At 39.7% G+C, this 21524-nt stretch overlaps 2 protein-coding genes and 1 non-coding gene across 3 annotated transcripts in view; 1 reads left to right on the top strand and 2 right to left on the bottom strand.

Annotated features, from left to right (window-relative positions):
* The window catches only part of Nek9 (NIMA related kinase 9), a 39709-nt gene extending 22259 nt beyond the window's left edge, over nucleotides 1-17450 (top strand). Inside the window, exons 14-22 of the mRNA XM_015494104.2 lie at nucleotides 643-798; nucleotides 2555-2663; nucleotides 3323-3484; nucleotides 5079-5249; nucleotides 5512-5571; nucleotides 10029-10243; nucleotides 11290-11451; nucleotides 13313-13522; nucleotides 15006-17450. Coding sequence (XP_015349590.1) covers nucleotides 643-798; nucleotides 2555-2663; nucleotides 3323-3484; nucleotides 5079-5249; nucleotides 5512-5571; nucleotides 10029-10243; nucleotides 11290-11451; nucleotides 13313-13522; nucleotides 15006-15128 — 1368 coding nt within the window. The 3' untranslated portion in view covers nucleotides 15129-17450. The remainder of the gene's footprint in view (nucleotides 1-642; nucleotides 799-2554; nucleotides 2664-3322; nucleotides 3485-5078; nucleotides 5250-5511; nucleotides 5572-10028; nucleotides 10244-11289; nucleotides 11452-13312; nucleotides 13523-15005) is intronic.
* LOC125615444 lies at nucleotides 9540-9641 on the bottom strand. The gene has a single exon (XR_007346098.1). It is a non-coding gene; the product is annotated as a U6 spliceosomal RNA (small nuclear RNA).
* A 1294-nt stretch (nucleotides 17451-18744) lies between the features above and the next one.
* Zc2hc1c (zinc finger C2HC-type containing 1C) overlaps nucleotides 18745-21524 on the bottom strand; it is an 8508-nt gene continuing 5728 nt past the window's right edge. The window contains exon 3 of the mRNA XM_015494117.2: nucleotides 18745-20762. Coding sequence (XP_015349603.1) covers nucleotides 20499-20762 — 264 coding nt within the window. The 3' untranslated portion in view covers nucleotides 18745-20498. The remainder of the gene's footprint in view (nucleotides 20763-21524) is intronic.

Here is a 21524-nt window from a genome sequence, read left to right as displayed (position 1 = left end):
ACATTCTACCTATTGTGAATTGTGCTGCTATAAACATTGATGTGGCTGTGTCCCTGTAGTATGCTCTTTTTAGGTCTTTTGGGTTTAGCTTTCCCTTGGAAAGCTGGGAATGGAACCACCATTTGACCCAGCTATTCCCCTTCTCGGACTGTACCCAAAAAAAAAAAAATTTTTTTTTTTAAGTTTTTAAAAAAAGAATGTGGGCATTTGGAAGTCCTAGCTGCCATCTCAGTACCCTGTCACCTCTCTTATAAAATGAACAGCTTGGAACCCACAGGTCCATTAAGTGTCTTCGAAAGCTGTCAAGAAGCCCTCCGTCTTAGAGGATGAAACCAGCAAGGGATTCAAGCATCTCCTTTCCAGCTTGTTTTGAGCAGTCTTCTCCTTCAGAAAAGTAGGACCTGTTACTAAAACAGACAGGGACTGTCTAGTTGAACTGGAATTGCCACTTTTTTCTTCCTGGTTGGAAATACTAGCCCTTAAGCTGATGGGCAAATCTGAAGAGAATGGACCATCCTCTACTTCCCTGTTGTCATTCTGCTAAATGCAGCATGTTGCTTCTGAAAGAATTTTGGAATTTTTTTTCAAACATGAGTTACATATTTGGGATTGATTTTCTTCCAACTTACTTTTCCCTTACAGGTAGATGTTCCTAAGGCCTTGATCATTGTTGCAGTTCAGTGTGGCTGTGATGGGACCTTCCTGCTGACCCAGTCAGGCAAAGTGCTGGCTTGTGGACTTAATGAATTCAATAAATTGGGTCTGAATCAATGCATGTCTGGAATCATCAACCATGAAGTGAGTGCCCCCTCCAAGTCCCAACCATACCATTAGAACTTCTCCTGATTGAAATTTCTTTGGGATTATTGGTTAGTGACCATAGAATTTGATTTAAGAATGAAGGTGGGTTGAGGTTTTAGCTCAGTGGTAGAACACTTGTCTAGAATGTGTGAGGCACTGGGTTCGATCCTTAGTACCACATAAAAAAATAAATGAATGAAATGAAGGTGTTGACTGTCCATCTACAACTAATATATATATATATATATATTTTTTTTTTTTTTTAAATAAGGTGATGATCTCACATATATTATTTTTAGCAAAAGAAACCAGCCACACAAAAAAAATACATACTATATGATTCCAATTAGGTGAACTTCAAGAACAGGCAGAATTAACTTTGGACGGCAGAAATCAAAATAGTGGTTACCTCTGGGTGAAGGGGTCTGGTTATTATCAGAAGAGGTGAGAGGGATCCTGGGGTGATGGGAATGATTTCTGTCTTGATCTGGTGGTGGTTTTACAAATGGGTACACACAAAAAAATATATATCATGCTGTGTGGTATTTTGCAGTATATCATGCCTCAGTAAATAAATTGATTATAAAGAACAAAATGAAAAAATTCAGATTCTACCTTATTATTAAAAGAGGAACAAGAAAATTAACATGAAAAAAAGTAACATTTTCATTCATTACCCCCTGGAGAGTTTTTTAGATTTATTGTTCTCAAATCACTGATCCTGTATAGACTTATTAAGTATAATTGCCATTCTCCCCCTTCAAGGATGTCATGAAATTCACCACTGATACTAAATCGTAGGTTCCTCTTTGTGTAAGTATGATGAGTTTTTGTTATTTCTTTTTTCTTTTCTTTCTTTTGGTGATGGTGCTGGGGATCAAACCCAGGGCTTTGTGCATATAAGGCAAGCACTCTATCAGCAGAGCTATCTCCCCAGCCCCAGTTTTTGTCATTTCTAAAGAACCAAAGTAACAAGAATTTTTCTGACTCAATGAAAAACATAAAAGTTAATGATAGAAGGTAGACTAACACAGCCCTAGAACTCAACCACCTGATAAAAGGCAAAGTTTACAATTTGACCTTGATCAAATTACCTAAATATTATGCCCCAAATTGCTAACCTATTAAAAAGAAAAACACAAAAGTTAAATTTTAAGCAGTCTGTGAAGTAGCAATTTTCAGGTAAGTATAAACTCTGGGCGAGACTGGGGAGTGTGTAGTTTGAAAGGCATATTCAGAATTATACTGTTTGATTTTGTGTTGGATTGGAATATTGGATTTGTTGTGAAATTTTAAACTTATAGGGGAGGATATTTTTATACTAATTCAAAGGCAACATGGGTTTTTAAGAAGTTAAACACTATTGACCCCTTAGATGAAGTTAGATCACATGATGTTTCATAGGCTGGAGAGAATCTTCAGGATTTGAATTCCCTACACTTTTGAGGTATGCATTGTGAAACCAAGGCAGATGTCAATAATTGTATCCTTACATAAATACTTCTGGGATGAAGAGTTTTCGTGTGGTATATCTTAATTTAGAAAGTAAAAATTTATTTTCAGAAAGCCCTGCTTCATATGCTAAATTCTGTGTTTGCATATTGAGCTTGTTTCTTTTTGTATTGTGTTAAAATGGAAAGCTACCTACACTCTTTTCTTGGCAACCATTCATTTGGTCCTCATCCATTCTCAGCCTGATTATTTCTCCATTTTTTCTCTCACAAATCTTTGCTTTCTCTTTTACTTGTTTTAGGCATACCATGAGGTTCCCTATACTACCTCCTTTACATTGGCCAAGCAACTGTCCTTTTATAAGATTCGTACCATTGCCCCAGGCAAGACCCATACAGCTGCTATTGATGGTGAGTTGATTTTCAACTATATTGTGTCCCTTAGGAGCTCAAGTGTTAGCTTTGCTTTTTTTTTTTTTTTTTTTTTTTGGTACTGAGAATTAAGTCAGGGACACTCAACCACTGAGCTACATCCACAGCCCTTTTTATATTTTATTTAGAGACAGAGTCTCACTGAGTTGCTTAGGGCCCTACTGAGTTGCTGGGGCTGGCTTTAAACTCACAGTACTCCTGCCTCAGACTTCACAACCAATGTGTTAGCTTTTCTTAATGACATTTTCATCTTCCTGATTTTCCCCATCTAGTATTGTCATTAACAATCAGGCATTCAATCACACATTTTTTACTGTTAATCATTATAAATGCATGATAAATATTTCTCTGAGAATACCACACCTCTAATGCCTGACTTATATTGTCTCTAATTAGTACCCTTTATGTATTAGAAGTTAGGTAGTACCCATTTTCCACATTAAAAATACAATATTGGAGACCGAATGAAATATTGAGTCGCTTAATGGATCTAACAGATTGCAGTGCTTAGATTGTGTAGCCTCCATAGATCTAGGATCATGTGGCTAGCTAACAACCAGACACTAATGCAGGGACTCATTATGTCTTCCTTCGGTAACCCATTTGTGCCTGGTTATTTATTTTGGCTTCTCTTTCAGAGCGAGGCCGGTTACTGACCTTTGGCTGTAATAAGTGTGGGCAGCTGGGCGTTGGGAATTACAAGAAGCGTCTGGGAATCAACCTGTTGGGGGGACCCCTTGGTGGGAAGCAAGTGATCAGGGTCTCCTGCGGTGATGAGTTCACCATTGCTGCCACTGATGGTGAGTCTGTACTTGTCATTTCCAGCTTTCTGAACAGATGGGTATGTTTTTATTGGGACTAGTTTTTATATAGCTGGATTATGATTTACTTTTTTATTTATAGGAAATCAATGGCCAATTATTATATATCTTGAGACTCATTGACTTTTTGTGTGTTAAATATAGTGATTTTTTTAAGGGTCAGATTTCTAGATAATAATGAGTTGATTTCTAAGTTCCTTCCTTTTAAATTTTTAATTAATTTTTTGGGTAAAATGTTTTCGGAATTATCAAGAATTTCTGTCTATAGCTTGCCAAGCACCACACTGGTGCCAATTATCAGTAACTAGGTAACTGGAAAGAATATAGGCAGATCTTTCAATACTATGATAGAGGCGTCCAACTAGAGGCATCCAACTTCTTCCAGTGCTCAGTCCTCTCTCCAGAGTGAGTTCATTCCTGAAACTTTATATTATTCAATAGCCTCTCAATCTAAGTGTTACAAAAGATAGCCCATTTATCCTAGGTGATTCCTAATGCCTATTATCTTAGCATAATCATTAGTAGAACCCTCCTTCAAATTAAAAGCAAAAAGGCCTGATTTGGATGAGAATCAGGATTCTGGATTTGGCATCATAGACAAACAGTGTATTCTTATTTTATGCCTTCCTGTCTATAAGTGGCAGCTCCATCCTATACCCTTCATCCCATTCATCAGCAAATCCTATTGATTATCTACAAAACATATCCAACAACTTATCATCACCACTTTCTATAGCTGGTCTCCCCGCTTCCACCCTGACTTCTTGCAGTTTCTTTTCCTCATTGTAGCCTCAGGGATCCTTTTAAATACCTCCTGTTCAGAACCTCTAAGGGCTTCCTACATCAGTCAGGAAAAACCAAAGTCATCATAGTAGCCTCTACAGTCCTTTATAACCAGGACTCCAGCCATCTCCTCATCTTTCCTTTGACCACTCTGTCGTTTGTTACTTTGCTCCAGCCACAAGCTCCTCCTCGTCCTTTTGCACTTATTTTACCTTGCGCTTGCTGTTCCATCTGCCTAGAAACTCTCTCCCTCATTTCAACCACATTTCTACTTAAGCATCCAAAAGTACTTCTCTGACCACCCTTTCTATAATAAACCCCTTCCTGTGATTATTCTTTTTTTCTGCTTATTTTTCATCTCCACTTATCTTCCTTCATAACACATATTACTCCCTGAAGCATTAGATATTTCTTCGTATATTATCAGTCTCTCCCGCTCCAGTGTTGGCAGGGACTTAATTTTTTTTGTTCACTGCTCATTCACCTCAGGCAGTGCCTGTCATGAAGTAGATATCTAATAAATGTTTGAGCTACCAGTAAAAAGTTGTTGAGTGAGTAAAGCAGTGTATGAATGGCAATACATAGGAGCTGCGGGGTTTTTTGTTGTTGTTGTTGTTTGTTGTTTATTTTTTTACCTGGGTGGGATCAGGAGGAATTTAGGCTTCTGTAGGGGAATAAACAAATTACCCTCATTTGGGACAGTTTTCTATCTCTAAAAAGATGGGGAACTCAAAAAGTTGGGAGGCCAGTGTTCCATTAAATGATATTCTGTTTAATTTTTTTTTTCTAGATAATCACATTTTTGCTTGGGGAAATGGTGGTAATGGTCGCCTGGCAATGACCCCCACAGAGAGACCACATGGTTCTGATATCTGTACCTCATGGCCTCGGCCTATTTTCGGATCTCTGCATCATGTCCCAGATCTATCCTGCCATGGTTGGCACACCATTCTCATAGTTGGTAAGGGTTTCATATGTGAGGGATTGGGATGGCTTGGACAGGCTTGATCCACACCTACAGTACTATTGGTCATATTCTTGGAAAAAAAATATTCCTGTAGTAAAGAGGCTACTTCTCTAAGTCTTATAATGGACAACATGCCCTAATCATTATGAAGTTATCTGGAGTCTGAGATAGCAATTATTACCTCCCTCCTGATCTCTCCTCACTTTTCCTGCCTGTGTCTATATACAATGCTTACTGACTGAATATGTTTCCTCAGAGAAAGTCTTGAATTCTAAGACCATCCGTTCTAATAGCAGTGGCCTCTCCATCGGAACTGGTAAGTAGCAATGTCTCAGGTACCACTGGTTTTCTGAAGAGTGGGTCGTTGGGTTAGAGTTCATGTACTCTCCAAAACTAAAGGGAAAACAGAAAATTTCTTTAGGAAATGAGGTATATATAGTGATTAAGAGGAAAGATACTATGTTGGTGAGTTTCACAATAAGTCATGACTTACATTGTGGCCTGGGTAGAGTACATTTTTTGCCTTCAACATATATGGAAGTAATTAGTGGCTTTCTCATACTGTAACTTGTGCTGATCCTTTCCTTACTCTCCTAGGGGCCATGTGTTCTCTCTGTCCTTTGCGCCATTGTATTCTCTGGGGTATTCCATTCTATAGAAACCGTCCTTCAAAACAGGCTATCATAGCCACACATGGTGGCACACACCTGTAATCCCAGTGGCTCAAGAGACTGAGACAGGAGGACCAAGAGTTCAAAGCCAGCCTCAGCAAAAATGAGGCACTAAGCAACTTCGTGAGACCCCGTCTCTAAATAAAATACAAAATAGGTCTGGTGATGTGGCTCAGTGTTTGAGTGCCCCTGGGTTTAATCCCCAGTACCACCACCACCACCGCCCGCCCCCCCACACCAAAAAAAAACAGGCTACCAGAAATGAAAGTCAACTAAACTTTCAACATAGTTAGGAAAACGAACCAAGCCAGGTGCGGTGGCACGCACCTGTAATCCCAGCAGCTCGGGAGGCTGAGCCAAGTGGATTGCAAGTTCAAAACCAGCTTCAGCAAAAGCAAGGTGCTAAGAGCTCAGTGAGATCCTGTCTCTACATAAAATACAAAATAAGGCTAGCGATGTGGTTCAGTGGTTGAATGCCCTTGAGTTCTACCCCCATTACCAAAAAGAAAGAAAGAAAAATGAGCCTGAGTTTTCTGATAATTTTCCTTTAACTGCTTTCTCCATGTTTCTCTGTTACTTGGGACTATCCATGAAATTGTATTTTTGTATTTTTTTTTATTCATTAAATTTATCCATATTACCTAGAAGAGCGTCTGGCAAATGGAAGATGCTGTGTGAATATTTATTGATTAAATATGTCATACCCTTCCATTGCAAGGAAGAGTGTTCCTTGTTTCTTGTTCCATTTATACAAGAGTGAAAATGAACAGCACCTCCAAATAGTCTATAGTTTAAAGTATAAAAAGCAAGTTTCAGCAGACTATGTACCTTTTTATAAAGTTTATTTTTATTTTTTAATTTATATTTGCCATACTAGGGATTGAACTCAGGGGCACTTTACCACTGAGCTGGCATCCCCATCCTTTTTATTTTTTATTTTGTCCAGGCTGGCTTTGAGCTTGTGATCCTCCTGCTTTAGCCTCCCAAGTTGCTGAGATTACAGAAGTGTGCCATCACACCTGGCACCTTTTTATGAAATTTTTAAACACACCAAATAAATAATATATTGTTTGGGGCTGGGGTTGTGGCTCAGTGGTAGAGTGCTCGCCTAGCACGCACGAGACACTGGGTTCGATCCTCAGCACCACGTAAATGTAAAATAAAGATGTTGTGTCCACATAAAACTTAAGAATAAATATTTTTTAAAAAATATCCCTCCCAGCTCTTGAGAGACTATTTTTTAAAAAATGAATAAATAAATAATATATTGCTTAAAGATACATTACACATATATTGATAAAATCTTTTTAAGAAGAAATGACATATATAAAATTAATCAAGGGCTGGGGATATGGCTCAAGCAGTAGCTCACTCGCCTGACATGCGTGGGGCGCTGGGTTTGATTCTCAGCACCACATAAAAAATAAAAAATAAAGATGTTGTGTCCACCGAAAACTAAAAAATAAAGTATTAAAAAAAATAAAATTAATCAAGAGTGATTTCATCTGGGTAGGAGGCCAGAGAAGGAGGGAATTCTCTATAGACAGATAAAATGAGTGTCAGAGCTTTCAATGACAGTGGGAATGTTCCATATCTGTGCTATCCAGAAGAATAGCCCCTAGCCTCATGTGGTTATAGAGTGCTCAAAAAGTGGCTAATGTGACTGAGGAACTGAATTTTTAATTTTATTTAAATTTATTTACTTATTTATTTATTTTTAATTTTTTATTATTAGTTGTTCAAAACATTACAAAGCTCTTGACATATCATATTTCATACATTTGATTCAAGCAGATTATGAACTCCCATTTTTACCCCGTATACAGATTGCAGAATCACATCGTAATTTTATTTAAATTTAAATGACTACATACATTTTTTTTCTTAGCCAGGAATTGAACCCAGGGGCACTTAACCACTGAGCCACATCCCCAGTCCTTTTTTGGGAGGGTGGGCACGTACAGGGGAATTGAACTCAGGAGCACTTGGCCACTAAGTCATATCCTCATCCCTATTTTGTATTTTATTTAGAAACAGGTCTCACTGAGTTGCTCAGTGCCTCACTTTTGTTGATGCTGGCATTGAACTGCAGTCCTCCTGCCTCAGCCTCCTGAGCCGCTGGAATTACATGTGTGCACCACAGCTCCTGGCTCCCAGCCCTTTTTATATATTATTTGGAGACAGGGTCTCACTTAGTTGCTGAGGCTAGCTTTGAACTTGCTGTCCTCTTGCCTCAGCCTTCCAAGCCACTAGGATTACAGGCATGTGCCACTGCACACAGCAGCTGCATACAATTAAAGGCTACTCTATTGGATAGCACAATTCTACTTTTAGTGATAGCATCATGTATTTATTTCATTGTTAGCATGAAAAATTGTATATATATTAAAATGGTCTTCTGTTTATCTCACATGTAACATAATTCTTAAAAGCCACTTAGAGTAAAAAAACAAGCTTCAAGAGCTTATGTTGGAATCTACATATCTAAAGCTGCTGGAGTAGGATCCTAGTGTAGCATAGTAGTCAGTCCTCAAGCCAGCATAACATGGGATGATGATAAGCGATCCTTTACATTTAACCTTAGAATATATTATGAAGAGTTATTTTTATTTTTTGTACTGAGATTGAACCCAAGGGTGTTTTACCACTGAACTACATCCTTACTCCTTTTTGTTTTTTATTTTGAGACAATCTTGCTAAATTGCTGAGACTGACCTCAAACTTGGAATCCTCTTTTTTTTTTTTTTTAAGGAGAGAGAGAGAATCTTTTTTTTTTTTTGTAGATGAACACAACACAATGCCTTTATTTTTATGTGGTGCTGAGAATCGGGTCCCTCCCGCCTGTGCTAAGTGAGTGCTCTACCGCTGAGCCACAATCCTAGCCCCGGAATCCTCTTATCTTAACTTCCTGAGTCTCTTGGTACTACTGTACCTCGCTTCAAGAAATATTTTTTTAGCTTTGGGCAATTTTATTTTCTTATATTTTTCTTTGGCCCACATCAAAATTCATTTGCATTTCCTGAGTGCACATCAGCTAGTCTTAATTATAGTAGCTTGAACCAGCCATATTTTTAAAATACATACAAATAGTCACACATGCCTGTAATCCCAGCAACTGAGGAGGCTGAGGCAGGAGAATTACAAGTTTGAGGCTAGCCTCAGCAACTTAGCAAGGCCCCATCTCAAAATTTAAAAATAGAGAGGGCTCAGGATGTGGCTTAGTGGTAAAGTGTCCCTGAGTTCAATCCCTAGTAGAAAAAAAAATTTTTTTTTAAAACATACAAATAATTGGGGCTGGGGATGTGGCTTAAGCGGTAGCGTGCTGGCCTGGCATGCGTGTGGCCCGGGTTCAATCCTCAGCACCACATACAAACAAAGATGTTGTGTCCGCCAAAAACTAAATAATAAATATTTTTAAAAATAAAAAATAAAATAAAATAAAAATATACAAATAAATAATCATCAAAGAATTTAACACTTAGATGAATGTTGAAGAATTCACCATTTGAGTGTTTCCCCAGACAGGGAGTTGCCAGTGGTGAGTTTATCTGGCAACTTTAAGAGGTGTTTGACTCAAATGTTTTTGTGAACTTCTTTTTACTTTTATTTTTTATATAATATGGAACATTTCACAAATTTGCATGTCATCCTTGTGCAAGGCCATGCTAATCTCTGTATCATTCCCATTTTAGAATAGTGGTGCTAAAGCAAGCACTTAAACTTTTTATATGAGGTGAATGTCAGTGGAGGAAGCTGGAGTCCGAATGTATTTGTTAAAGATGCATAGTAAGCATGAGCACTCCATCTAGTGAACTGTGTTTGAAGGGATTGTTCGGTAATGCATTATAATATTGATAATCTGCTGTGAATATAGGATAAGCAAATTCAGAAAATAGAAATGAACTTCAGTTATGAAGATCCTGACATAAAGATACCTTGTATAAAAACTTAACAATTTAGTCTCAAATATCTGACTTGCACTATAGCCATTCTACTTCATGCAACTCTTAGGAACCTTTCCAGGGGTAAGTGGGACCATTAGAAGCTAAATCTTTATTACTTCATAGCAAAGCTCTATACTTCTGTGCCATTTATCTGTCAGTGGTTCAGAACTCTAGCCCAGGAGCTGGTGGTGGCGGCCCTGGTGGTGGTGGCGAAGAGGAGGACAGTCAGCAGGAATCTGAAACTCCTGACCCAAGTGGAGGCTTCCGAGGAACAATGGAAGCAGACCGAGGAATGGAAGGTTTAATCAGTCCCACGGAGGCCATGGGGAATAGTTGTGGGGCTAGCAGCTCCTGTCCTGGTTGGCTTCGTAAGGTAATTCCTTTGGAAGATATACCTCAGATAAAATATATATATATATATATATATATATATATCCATCCCTTTGCAAGGACTGGAAAAGAGATCTCAGGATCTCTTGGTTTACCTTGTCCTGTTAAACTGTTTTGTGGCAAGAATCTAGGTTTCTGATTTCTACCTGGAAAGAAATCACCAAAATGTTAATTCCTTTTTTCTTTCTAATAAAAGTGATAGAAAACATCCTCATATTTGTATTATTTAAATAGACTGTACATTAATATATAATCTACTTAGAAGGCAGTTTTTGTAGTGCATGTGTACAAATACTAAGAAGTTCATAGATTTTTCTTCTCTTTTTAAAAGTGGAATATTGGGGCAATTGGAATGCCTTACAGTAGAAATACAATTTATCAAAGTTGAGGTTCAGATAGTAAAAATGATATTGAAATATATTTATTTTTGTAGAAAGTTAATTAAATATGTAACACAAAAGAATATGAACAAGACTGTATAGTGATCATTTTGACAGTGGTTATCTGGTGAATTGCTGGTGGTTTTTATTAGCTTCCTTTGCCCATTTGTATTGTATACGTAAACATAAAGTTTGTGAAGTTTAAATTTTTTTCTCAAAAAAAAAAAACAAAAAACCTACAGATTTAAAGTTCCTTAACCAATAAGACTAAACTTGATAGTTATTTGAAGATAAGCACAGCCTCAGCCATAGTCTTTAGCAGTCTAGCAGTTAACCTTACTGTCATCACCTTCAAGCCTCCCCACTCATTGAATAGCCTGTGCAGAATTAAGTGTGTTGGAAATGCACCAGATACTCCAGACTGTTCTTGAACTTGAGTCTGAATTTGCATCATTGTTACTCTACCACTGAAAGGTTTGGTGGTTTTGTTCCCAGTAAGGGTGAGCTATGTTGTTAACCACAGCTAATCTGCCCCACTAGAGGGTGCTGATGTCACAACAGAATGAAAGCTACAGCAAAAGTAAGAAGGGAATTTGAGAGAAATAAAATTTCTGCAAACAATTGATGAGATTCTTTCTCATGTACATAGGAGCTGGAAAATGCAGAATTCATCCCCATGCCTGACAGCCCATCTCCCCTGAGTGCAGCATTTTCAGAATCTGAAAAAGATACCCTGCCCTATGAAGAGCTGCAAGGACTCAAAGTGCCCTCCACAGTTCCTCCAGAGCACAAGTCCCCAGTGGGAGCCTGGGTAACAGCTTTTTACCTTGAATTGCCAACTGAGTAGAGTAACTGCAAGCTTTGCCTGATCCTTCTGGACTCACTGTGTCCCCTGGCTTCCCTTGTCTTCTGGCTGCCCTGCATCCACTCTGTACTCTTCTGTCTACTAGTCCTATAACTTTCCACCCAAGGCTAAACTGAGCTGCCTTGGATCAGTATTTTACCTGTTGCATTTCTGGAAGATTAACATCTTTTTACACTGAGCATTCTCTTTTCTCTCTGCCTCAAAAGTACCAAAATTGAAATTCTGGAATTCTGATTCAATTTTTTTTTTTTTTTTTTTTTTAAAGATAGAGTGAGAGAGGGAGGGAGAGAGAGAGAGAGAGAATTTTTAATATTTATTTTTTAGTTCTCGGTGGACACAACATCTTTGTTTGTATGTGGTGCTGAGGATCGAACCCGGGCCGCATGCATGCCAGGCGAGCGCGCTACCGCTTGAGCCACATCCCCAGCCCCTGATTCAATTTTTTATGATACTGCTAGGATGGGTTGGAAGCTGTAACTATAAGAAGTAATGCTTGAAGTGCAGGGCGGGAGTAACAGGTGCACCCAGTCTCAGCAGAAATGAAATTGTGGTAAATACTTCAATAAAACTGCAAACCAAAAAAACAGTAGAATGAGTCAGACATAACTTTTCTATCCTCATATATAAATGCATGACCAGTATAACGCCCCATCAAGTACAACCACAAGAATGGGAAGTTATATTCCATGTATGTATAATATGTCAAAATATTCTCTGTTGTCATGTATATCTAAAAAGAACAAATGTTTAAAAAAAATTTTTAAAGGATATGGGAAAAAAAAAACTTCTGGATGGGAAGGCAGCAAACTTTTCTATAGAAGGCCAGGTAGTAAGTATTTTAGACTCTGCAGGCCATTCAATCTCTTATAACTATTCAATTCTGACATCACAGCACAAAAGCAACCCCAAATACAGGATGGGTATCTTTTATCCAAAATGCTTGAGTTCCAGAAGTGTTTTGGATTTCAAATTTTATCAGATTTTTGAATATTTGCGTGTACATAATGAGATCTTGGAACTGGGACCCAAGTCTAAACACAAAATTTATATTTCATAGACATTTTATACACTATTTTATTGTGCCTATTCTTTGATCACTATCCATCACATGAAGTCAGATGAGGAATTTTTCATAGGCATCATGTCAGTAATGCCCAAAAGTTTTATATTTGGGAACATTTGGAATTTTCAGATTAGGGATGCTTGACCTATATACATAATGAATGAGCATGCTTGTCTTTCAATAAAACTTTATTTATAAAATAGGCAGTAGGCCAGAATCGGCACATGGGCTGTCATTTGTTGACCCTGGCTGTTAAGAAAGTACAATAGAAGAAGGAAGAAAATTCAGACTAGGATAATTGAAAACCTTCCCAGAAGAAGTAATAAAACCTTTGAAACTCGATGGTGAATTAGCCTTCTTGAATTGTGCTGGCAGTCACACCTCTCAAATTTTTCAGAGTGATCCACTATATTTCATAAACGTTGACCCTTTAAATCACACTGTCCTCCACTGTGATCAGAAGGACTTGTTCCAAACTAAATCATGCACTTTAAAATTGTTTACAGAATCCTTCAAAATAGGTCACTGTTCTGTTTACCTTAGCCTAGTAGAGACGAAGGTGCTGAGAGTTCCCTTGTTCTGTCAGTTCCGGGCACTATGTAATCCCAGCACTTTTCTTTTTCTCTTAGACCTGTTCTTGTGTGTATATGTTTTATCATCGTAGTTTAAAAGTAAAATCTGTTTGGATTGGGGAACTATAGCACCTGAGCAGGCTGTCCTGCAATCTTTCTTTCTTGTCCCCAGCCATCACGGCTGAATCCTGCAGTACCATGTGCTGGGAAGGGAACACCGTTGACTCCTGCCTGTGTGTGCAGCACTCTGCAGATGGAGGTGGAGAGATTGCAGGGTTTGGTGTTAAAGTGTCTGACTGAACAACAGAAGCTCCAGGAAGAAAACCTCCAGATTTTTACACAACTGCAGAAGCTGAACAAAAAATTAGAAGGAGGGCAGCAGGTGAGAGCATTGAAAGAATCATTCAGTTTCTGAGTCTTTTTTTTTTTTTTTTTAATCACAGAAACAAAACACCAAGCACTGGATACATTAATTCTTTTGCAAGTCTGTACCTTTCATGGTGTAAATTTTATAATGAATCCCAGAAGCATTGGACCTTGTTCAGGCACCTGGATTGAATCAATTTCATCACCTAACTTCCACTGTGTGTGTGTGTGTGTGTGTGTGTGTGTGTGTGGTTTTTTTCCTGTTTGTTGTTTGTTCCTATTTGCTTTTTTCTTTTATTATGAAAGATGTTAAGCCTCACATTTCCTAAAATAAAGATATTCATTGTCCTAGACAACAGTATTTTTATTATCACACCTAAAAAATTGACACTAAATAAATATTCTCAATTTCATGTAGTACCCCACTGATAATTTGAAATTTTCCTAGTTTTTCCACAAAAATGTCCTTTATCAGACTAGAATTGAGTCAGGAAGACCACATTGTATTTGATTGGCCTTGTTTTAACCTAGAACAATTGCCTACACCACTATCACTACTTTAAATAGTTTCATGATGTTGATTTTTTTAAATAAATTGGGCCAAATGTTTAAGTGTCCCATGTTTTAGATCTGTCTTGTTTCCCTGGGGTATTATTTAATTTGTTCTTCTTTCACTGTGTCTTTTCTGAAAACTAGAAGTTGGATTTAAGGTTTGGTTAGATTCAGGTTAAATGGTTTGGGAAAAGCGCTTCACAAATGATGGTGTTTGTGCTGTCTTTAAAGAGCCCTGGTATTGCTGCATATAGACTGTACTCTCTAGGAGTGGAGAAATAGATTCAGCCCTTGGCTTTGTTATTTATTAACTAAATGTGTTTGGACTCATTACTTTGTTTCTCTGAGCCCTGGTTCCTCACCTAAAGAAGAAAATAATATGGCCAACTCTTGCCTGCATCCCCCGCACGGGGCTACTATGAAATATCTTCCTAGCAGAGTGGAGATAAAGGTCAAGTGCTTTGGGCAATCTATTGCCAGGGGAGAGCCATGGAAGTTCGCGAAGCCAAACCTAAGTCTCCCTGGCTACCATACTGAGAGAAGACCTTCATGTAACTCATGGATAGCTTCCTGCAACCCATCCCATATCAAGGGTTTTCTTTATTTTGTTTTTTGTTTTTGGATTAAATGAAAGAATGCCTCTGAAAGTATTTTAGAAAGTAATATATACATTTGAGGTAAGATTGACAGCTCTAGTAGGCAGGAAGATCATTTTGTCCAGGACTGTTTCAGTTTTAAAACAGAGTTCTGTGTCCCAGGAAACCCTGTGGTCCTAGGCAAACCACAGCAGTTGGAACCCTGCCTGCCACAAATGTAAAGATATGGATATTTTCCAAGTTAGTGCCATGAACTTCCTACAAAAATGTGGATATAAACATTGAAAACAGTCCTGAATTGCTGGGACCCGATGGCACTTTTGCTAATATAGAACTGTTTTCTCTGGACAGGTGGGGATGCATTCCAGAGGAACTCAGACAACAAAGGAAGAGATGGAAATGGATCCGAAGCCTGACTTAGATTCAGATTCCTGGTGCCTTCTGGGAACAGACTCCTGTCGACCCAGCCTCTAGTCTCCTGAGCCTATATTGCCCCCAGGAAACTGGGATCCAGAATACTTCACAGCACACCTACCGAACGCAGAGAGCAGCTTTCCTGGCTTTGTTCACTTGCAGACAAGGAACGTAAGGCGGAGGCTCTGAAGCACTTTCCTAGTACATTTGGAGAGTGGCATTGCCTTTTAGATAGGATCCAGGAGTGATTTTATTGTTTTGGAGAATGGAAGGGCCCTGTGGCCCTAGCTTTGTCACCAGTGACTGCCATAGCAGCAGCAGCTCCGTACCTCATCTGTTGATCCCCCCTTTGAAGAGGAGACACGGTGCTCACTTTAGTCGCGCTGGTAGCAGCTCATATCCCATTTGTCATTTTCATCGTTGATCGGAAGCTGCCATGGGAATTCAGCACCAGGCATTGCACCTCTGGGTGGGGGAGGGAAAAGTGTGAAATGGGGGCAAGCTGGGACCATGTGTGGCCCACCCAGGTTCCTCTGGAGAGTGGCAAAGTATTCTGAGCCCTCTCAGGAGCCCAGAGTCCAGGAAAATGTCTGGTGGAGTCAATCTAGGGTTTGTTTTCAGAAAGTTCAATTACTTCGTGCAGCTAAATGCTTTAGGAGGAAAAGTGGGCTTAGAATGCTTTTCCTCTGAGGGTTGATTGAAATGTCTTCCGTGAGGAGTAGACAAAGGGCAGGTCCCACCTCATCACACTGCTGGAGTTTCAGGCTGTGGCCAGTGCAGGGTGGGATTTCCCAGCTCTGAAAGACGCCTCTGAGAGAAGAGGTGTCTCAGAGGGTTCAGTGGGGGCAGTGAGAAGAGCCTTAGGAAAATCACAAGGAGTGCCTCCATTAGTGCCACTGCCTGGTGTCTGAGAGGCATCAGGGTGATGCTGAGTCTTCTACACCTGGGAAGCTTTTGTGCCTCTGCCTTTGTGGCTCTTCGAGGCCTAATCCCTTCCTGTATGTTTAGTCAGTATTTTTCCCCTTTTTGGTGTTTTTGAAGCCATGTCATAACCAATGAATCTGAATCATCTTTCTTACTTGAGTGGCCCAAAGCCAGCACCAAACCCTGGAGGTCCCAGAAGCCTAACAAAACAGATCGAACCTGCCAAAAGAAAGGAGTTTGGCAGTGAGCTCACTTGTGATGTGCCTTTGTAGACAGGAGCAAGAGAAATAGTGTCCTGGAAGAACAAAACTCCATATAGATAGTTCTAGGCAAGTGTTAGATGGTGCCCATGAGGATGTAGGCTTTGGGTTTCCACCAAGCCTTATAAAGTGTTCCTGTGGTAGTTAGGGTCACAGGAGCTGATTTGATGGTCTTACATCCTTCCTCCCTACAAGTCACAAATAATTTTGTTTTCAGAAACCAAACAGATCTGTTAAATATTGCAGGAGGGCCTGTGTAAGGGAAAATCTGCTGTTTCCCTAAAATTGGTGGTATAAAGGCTGGCGCTCAGAGAAAGTCTCATCTCTGGGGATGGGCAACTCTGTCCAATGGGATCCTCTTTGGTTTGAAGTCCCATTGTTTTCTCAATTCTGAGAAGAATAGTACATTAGTACTAATGTAGTCACTGAAGCCTTTTCCTAAAATAAGGGGAAGGCCAACCCTGAATTAAGGTTACAAGGTCTGAGGGTTTGCTGTAAACCCTGACAGCTGGTTTCGGTTCATCATAAATGCAGCATTGGTTTCTCAAGGACTGACTGACCTCTCAATGTTCCTGCATCCTGATGCTCACCATTTCAGCAGGCCTGAGCAGCAGGGCTAGTTTTGGTGTTCATCATGGAGCTGGCTTCTGCTCTGGAGCTAAGGGATATGGGTACGTTGCTGAGACTGTGGGGTGATGGTAAGTGTTGAAGGGGGCTCAAAGCCCTTGCTTTGTTTCTAGAGGAGAGTCATTCCCTAGCCGTGGAACGCATTGGTCAGTTTCTCTAGCATATTTCCTAGGGAAGTCTAGGTTTGCTAGTAATCTGGATGAGAACCTGAGTTCTGTGCCTTAGAGACAATTGCACTTTCCCAAATTGTGCCTGGGACAACATGATTTTTCCCACCAAACAGCTATGCAAACAGAAACCAGTTCAGAGGTGGCAGCCATGCGTTGGAGAGAGTGAAAGTCAAGACAGCAGAAGTGCCTTTGAATGGTTTCCTGTAGCTGATTCCCCCCTTTGTCCTGCTTTTCTTCTTTATGCGGTGGTAGGTATTGCTTTTGAGTTACAGTATAACCTGAGTTACTCTTCTATGCTGACACTGTTGCAGAAGAACTAGCTTATTGTTAGCCAGATGCTGGAAAGGTTGAGGGTGGAGTGGTTTGGCATTTCTGTTTTAAATAAACATTTAAACTCTCAATTAGTGCTGTGCCTCAGTAAGCCTGCGCATGGCCACCATCACTGGAGATAAAACACCCACATTCTGGATCTGAATCTTTGATTCCATGAATGTTTATATAAATAAATAAGTGTTCTTTTAACGGGAACAGCACAAGGAACACTGCACAGAAATAATCTCTGCTGCTTTTCCATGTCTTATTCTTGCCAACAAAATCATTTCTGCTATTTCAACTTTTTTATGAAAACTTTGAAATGACAGTGCTGTAAGTTCAGAGGAAGGAAAAAAATAAGTTATTAAAAGAATGGTCCTTTCCTGTACTTGCCTCCTTAGTCTTGTGGGGGCTTTTCCAAGTGATCATTCCAGTTTCTGTGTATAAAATTTTTCCCTCAAAGAGGCTGAGCCATATTTGGTCTCCCTGGCCTAGCACAGCCAAGTGACAACTGTTCTTGGCTAAGCATTTTGCTGAAGTCTAAAACTCAAATTTCATTTGGTTCATCATCTATTCAAAAACATTCCTAATAGGACAGTTCCAAAGCAAGGATGTATTTTGGGCAAATTCATTCAATGCAGTCTCTGGGCCTCCAAGAAAGTATTAGAGATGGTAGCGTCAGAGCATAGCAGACAACAGTAAAACATGTCCTTCCTGCTGCAAAGCCAGAAGTCATTTATTGCTTTAATGTTTAACTAAGGAAATAGATGTACTGATCATTAAACCCCCCAGAACCATGAACATAAAGAGGAAAGCTCAACCGTCAAATCTCTGCTACCTCCTGGGTAGTGTGAAGAGTCATCAATCACCTGAAAGCAAATGTTGACCAGAAGGTGCCGTCCTGCATGAAATATGAAGAAATACTATCTCTGCACACACTTATAAATGAAGTGAATTTCCATGTGAGTTCCACCATGAGATTTTTCCCATAGCTTAACTTTTTGAACTTTTAAAATTTATAATGTTTACTTGGACTAAAGTTTCCTGGATAAAGTAATATAAAATATAGACATTTACAGGCAGCATTTTTGTGTCTTCTCTCATCCTATCCAGGAAGAGACTTAGAAATAAAGTTCTTACCTCTTCTCCAAATCCAAGTCAAGCTAAATTTAAAAGACTAGTAAGTGGGCTGGGGATGTGGCTCAAGCGGTAGTGCGCTCGCCTGGCATGCCTGCGGCCCAGGTTCGATCCTCAGCACCACATACAAACAAAAATGTTGTGTCAGCCGAAAACTAAAAATAAATAAATAAATATTAAAAAAAAAAAAGACTAGTAAGTGAATAAGCAAGGTCTAAACATATAGAGATCAAAGAGAACACCAGGCATTGACTATTTTTTTATTTCTTTGGCACTTTAAGAATGAATTACTACTGCATCCATGTCTATAGAAAGCACTCTCTACATACATATTCATAGTTGATGGGTTTTGAGGACCTTAATGACCTCATCCAGGGATCCCAATCCCAGGTGCAAGGAGGCAGATGAGGCAAGTGACACAGGCCCCACCTGCTGTCGCCTCCACTGACGGAGCCACGTTTTCTGAACCCCACCAAATTTGTCATTAGGTTGCTGGTTCGGTGTTTCCAGTTTTTCAAGAGATGTTCTGTATTCCAGTTTTTAAATGTCAGATTTTAACACTGTGCAGCCAAATAATACACAGCTGTGGGACAGAACTGTCCATAGGCTTCTACTCTGTAACCATGGCCACAGCTTATTCTTTGCATCTATTGCTCTTAATATCAAGTGTGGAACTTAGTGTATTCCTCATTAAACTTGCCTGGGAAATGTAAATATTGGGTTAAGTAAATATCCATTGTGCCTATGAGCTTTCCTTAAGGACTCACTGATCTTTTTATTTAATTTTTTAAGTCCTCAAAACCCTTTAATTGAGGGCCTAACTTGCACTAAGCACTATTCTTCATAGAAAATTAAAAAGATCTGCTCCTTTCCCCTTCAAAGTTTACTCTCTAAGATAGAAATTGGACAGTGCTCTAGTCAGCAAGGACGTGTGACACTATACACAGTCCCAGCTTACTTTGATAGTAGATTTGTTGACTCAGAGTCATTCAGGCCAGGTGTGGAGGTCACCACATGCCTGTAATCATAGCTAGTAAGGATACTGAGGCAGGGGGATCACAAGTTCAAAGCCTCAGACATTTAGTGAGACCCTATTTAAAATTTTAAAAATAAATAAAAAGAACTGATGATGTATCTCAGTAGTAAAGCATCCCTAGGTTCAATCCCCAGTAGCACCAAAAAAAAAAAAAAAGTCAACAACCTGATTTGATAGCCAGAGGGCTAGCAGCTTCTTCCTTTTTCTTTTTTTCAACATATGAAACCCATTAGAATAAAGAACAAGTAGGGAGAAGAATAATGAGCTTCCTACCATGGTACCCTACCACCCCTACTCTGTGAAGTAAATAAAGATGTTTCCTTTATTATACAGTACAACACAGGGAAGGTTTAGGACATATTCATGCCCTAACATCGCATACTTTTTTTGGCATTTGGCCAGGACCATGCCCCAGGGAAGCCAAGGATTGATTTCCATTAATAATGCCTTGTGGCTGAGACTGTGGGGTGATGCTAAGTGTTGAAGGGGACTCAAAGCCCTTGCATTGTCTTTTATAAAAGTTACCAACTGGGTGATCATGGTCCTCTGATCCCAACTCCTCTCAAAACTTCAACTTCTTGCAAGAGCCAGAAGAATTAACAGAAACCACACACATACCATGACCAAAAGGTACAACCAAATACAGGCACTTCACTAGTACAAACCACAGTCTGGCTTGCAAGAAGACAGCTTTAATATAGGCTACTCGCTGTTCTGTGTCTTCACCCATCAGTTCCTAGGGCAAAACCATAAGGCAAACAGTAGAGATTTTAATTTAGTGGGAAGCTGAGTCTTCCTCCTGCCTCTTGCAGCCTAGCATTTGCTCTTATTGTTTCTGGTTCTGCAGGCAGTTCTAGGTGATGTCAAAGTTTTCTTTTTATCTTTATATCAAATTATTCTACTTCTGTTCATTGCTGTAGTAGAACCTTCTTAACTACTCAAGGATGTTTCCACTATTGCCTGCTCAACTATAATGCTTCCGTGGAGGTGGAGGACGGTTCTTAATGGTCTTACACTTGGGAATGTGTCGCTCAGCCACTTTGGGAGCAAAGTGGCGGCTACAGTGAGGACACTGAATATAGTCTGGGTTTTCTGCAGGCAGGATGGTATGCAAGTCGGAGGGTTTTCCACCTTTGGCAATTATCTGCTGGATCTCCCGTGCATGACGGAGGGTATGGATGAAAGATTCGTGCTTCTGCCTCCAGTTGTTCTTCCGAGGAGGTTCAACCTATAATGTAAAAAGAAGACTGGTCCTTCAAAGTAGTGTTTGTCTTATCTCCTTCCTGAGTCTCCATGTGGATGACAGTAGGAAATAAAAAGGGTGTTTATCTACACGGTCAAAGAGAACAGAAAAGGAGCAATTGTGATAACTCATTTGTCAGAATGGAGGCATAGACCAAGGGCCTGCAAGGGAATATAATACTAGGAGGCAAGTCATTCTCAGTAGAACACCTGAGAGGATCAGTGCTTGAAAGAACCAGGCAAAGGGAAGTACGGAGATACAGGGATGAAAACATGCCGGACCCCAGGGCTCCCCTCCCTTTGAACATCCAACACTCCCAATAACCTCACATAAGAACAGGGTTTTTTTCCTCTGGAGAAATTGAACTGGATGGATTTCAGACTCGGGAAGTCCAGACAGGGTAGAGAACAGGGTTAATCTTGGGCTTGAAAATGGAGACTAGACTAAGTGCAAGGATATATATAGCAAATTGTGCAACTGTCAGCCTCCACCCCACAACTCAGCTCCCAGAGTAACAATCACTTTTGTGTTCTCTTAGGGAAGAGAAGCGTTCTCTGAATGCACCAAGCAGTGCAGAGAAAAGCCTCCAGACTGACCTTGGGGCACCCAATTATAAGATTCTGCTTGATAATCTTAACAAGGCCCCTAGTCAACAAGGCCTATGTAATCATAAATATGAATGGACAGCCAAAGACCACTAGATATTTGATGAAAGCTCTAACAAGGAAAAGACCCCCCCCCCCCCCC

This window comes from Marmota marmota, unplaced genomic scaffold (genome assembly GCF_001458135.2).
Source record: "Marmota marmota marmota unplaced genomic scaffold, marMar, whole genome shotgun sequence".
Taxonomy (NCBI): Eukaryota; Metazoa; Chordata; class Mammalia; order Rodentia; family Sciuridae; genus Marmota; species Marmota marmota.
This window is presented reverse-complemented; position numbering and strand designations above follow the sequence as displayed.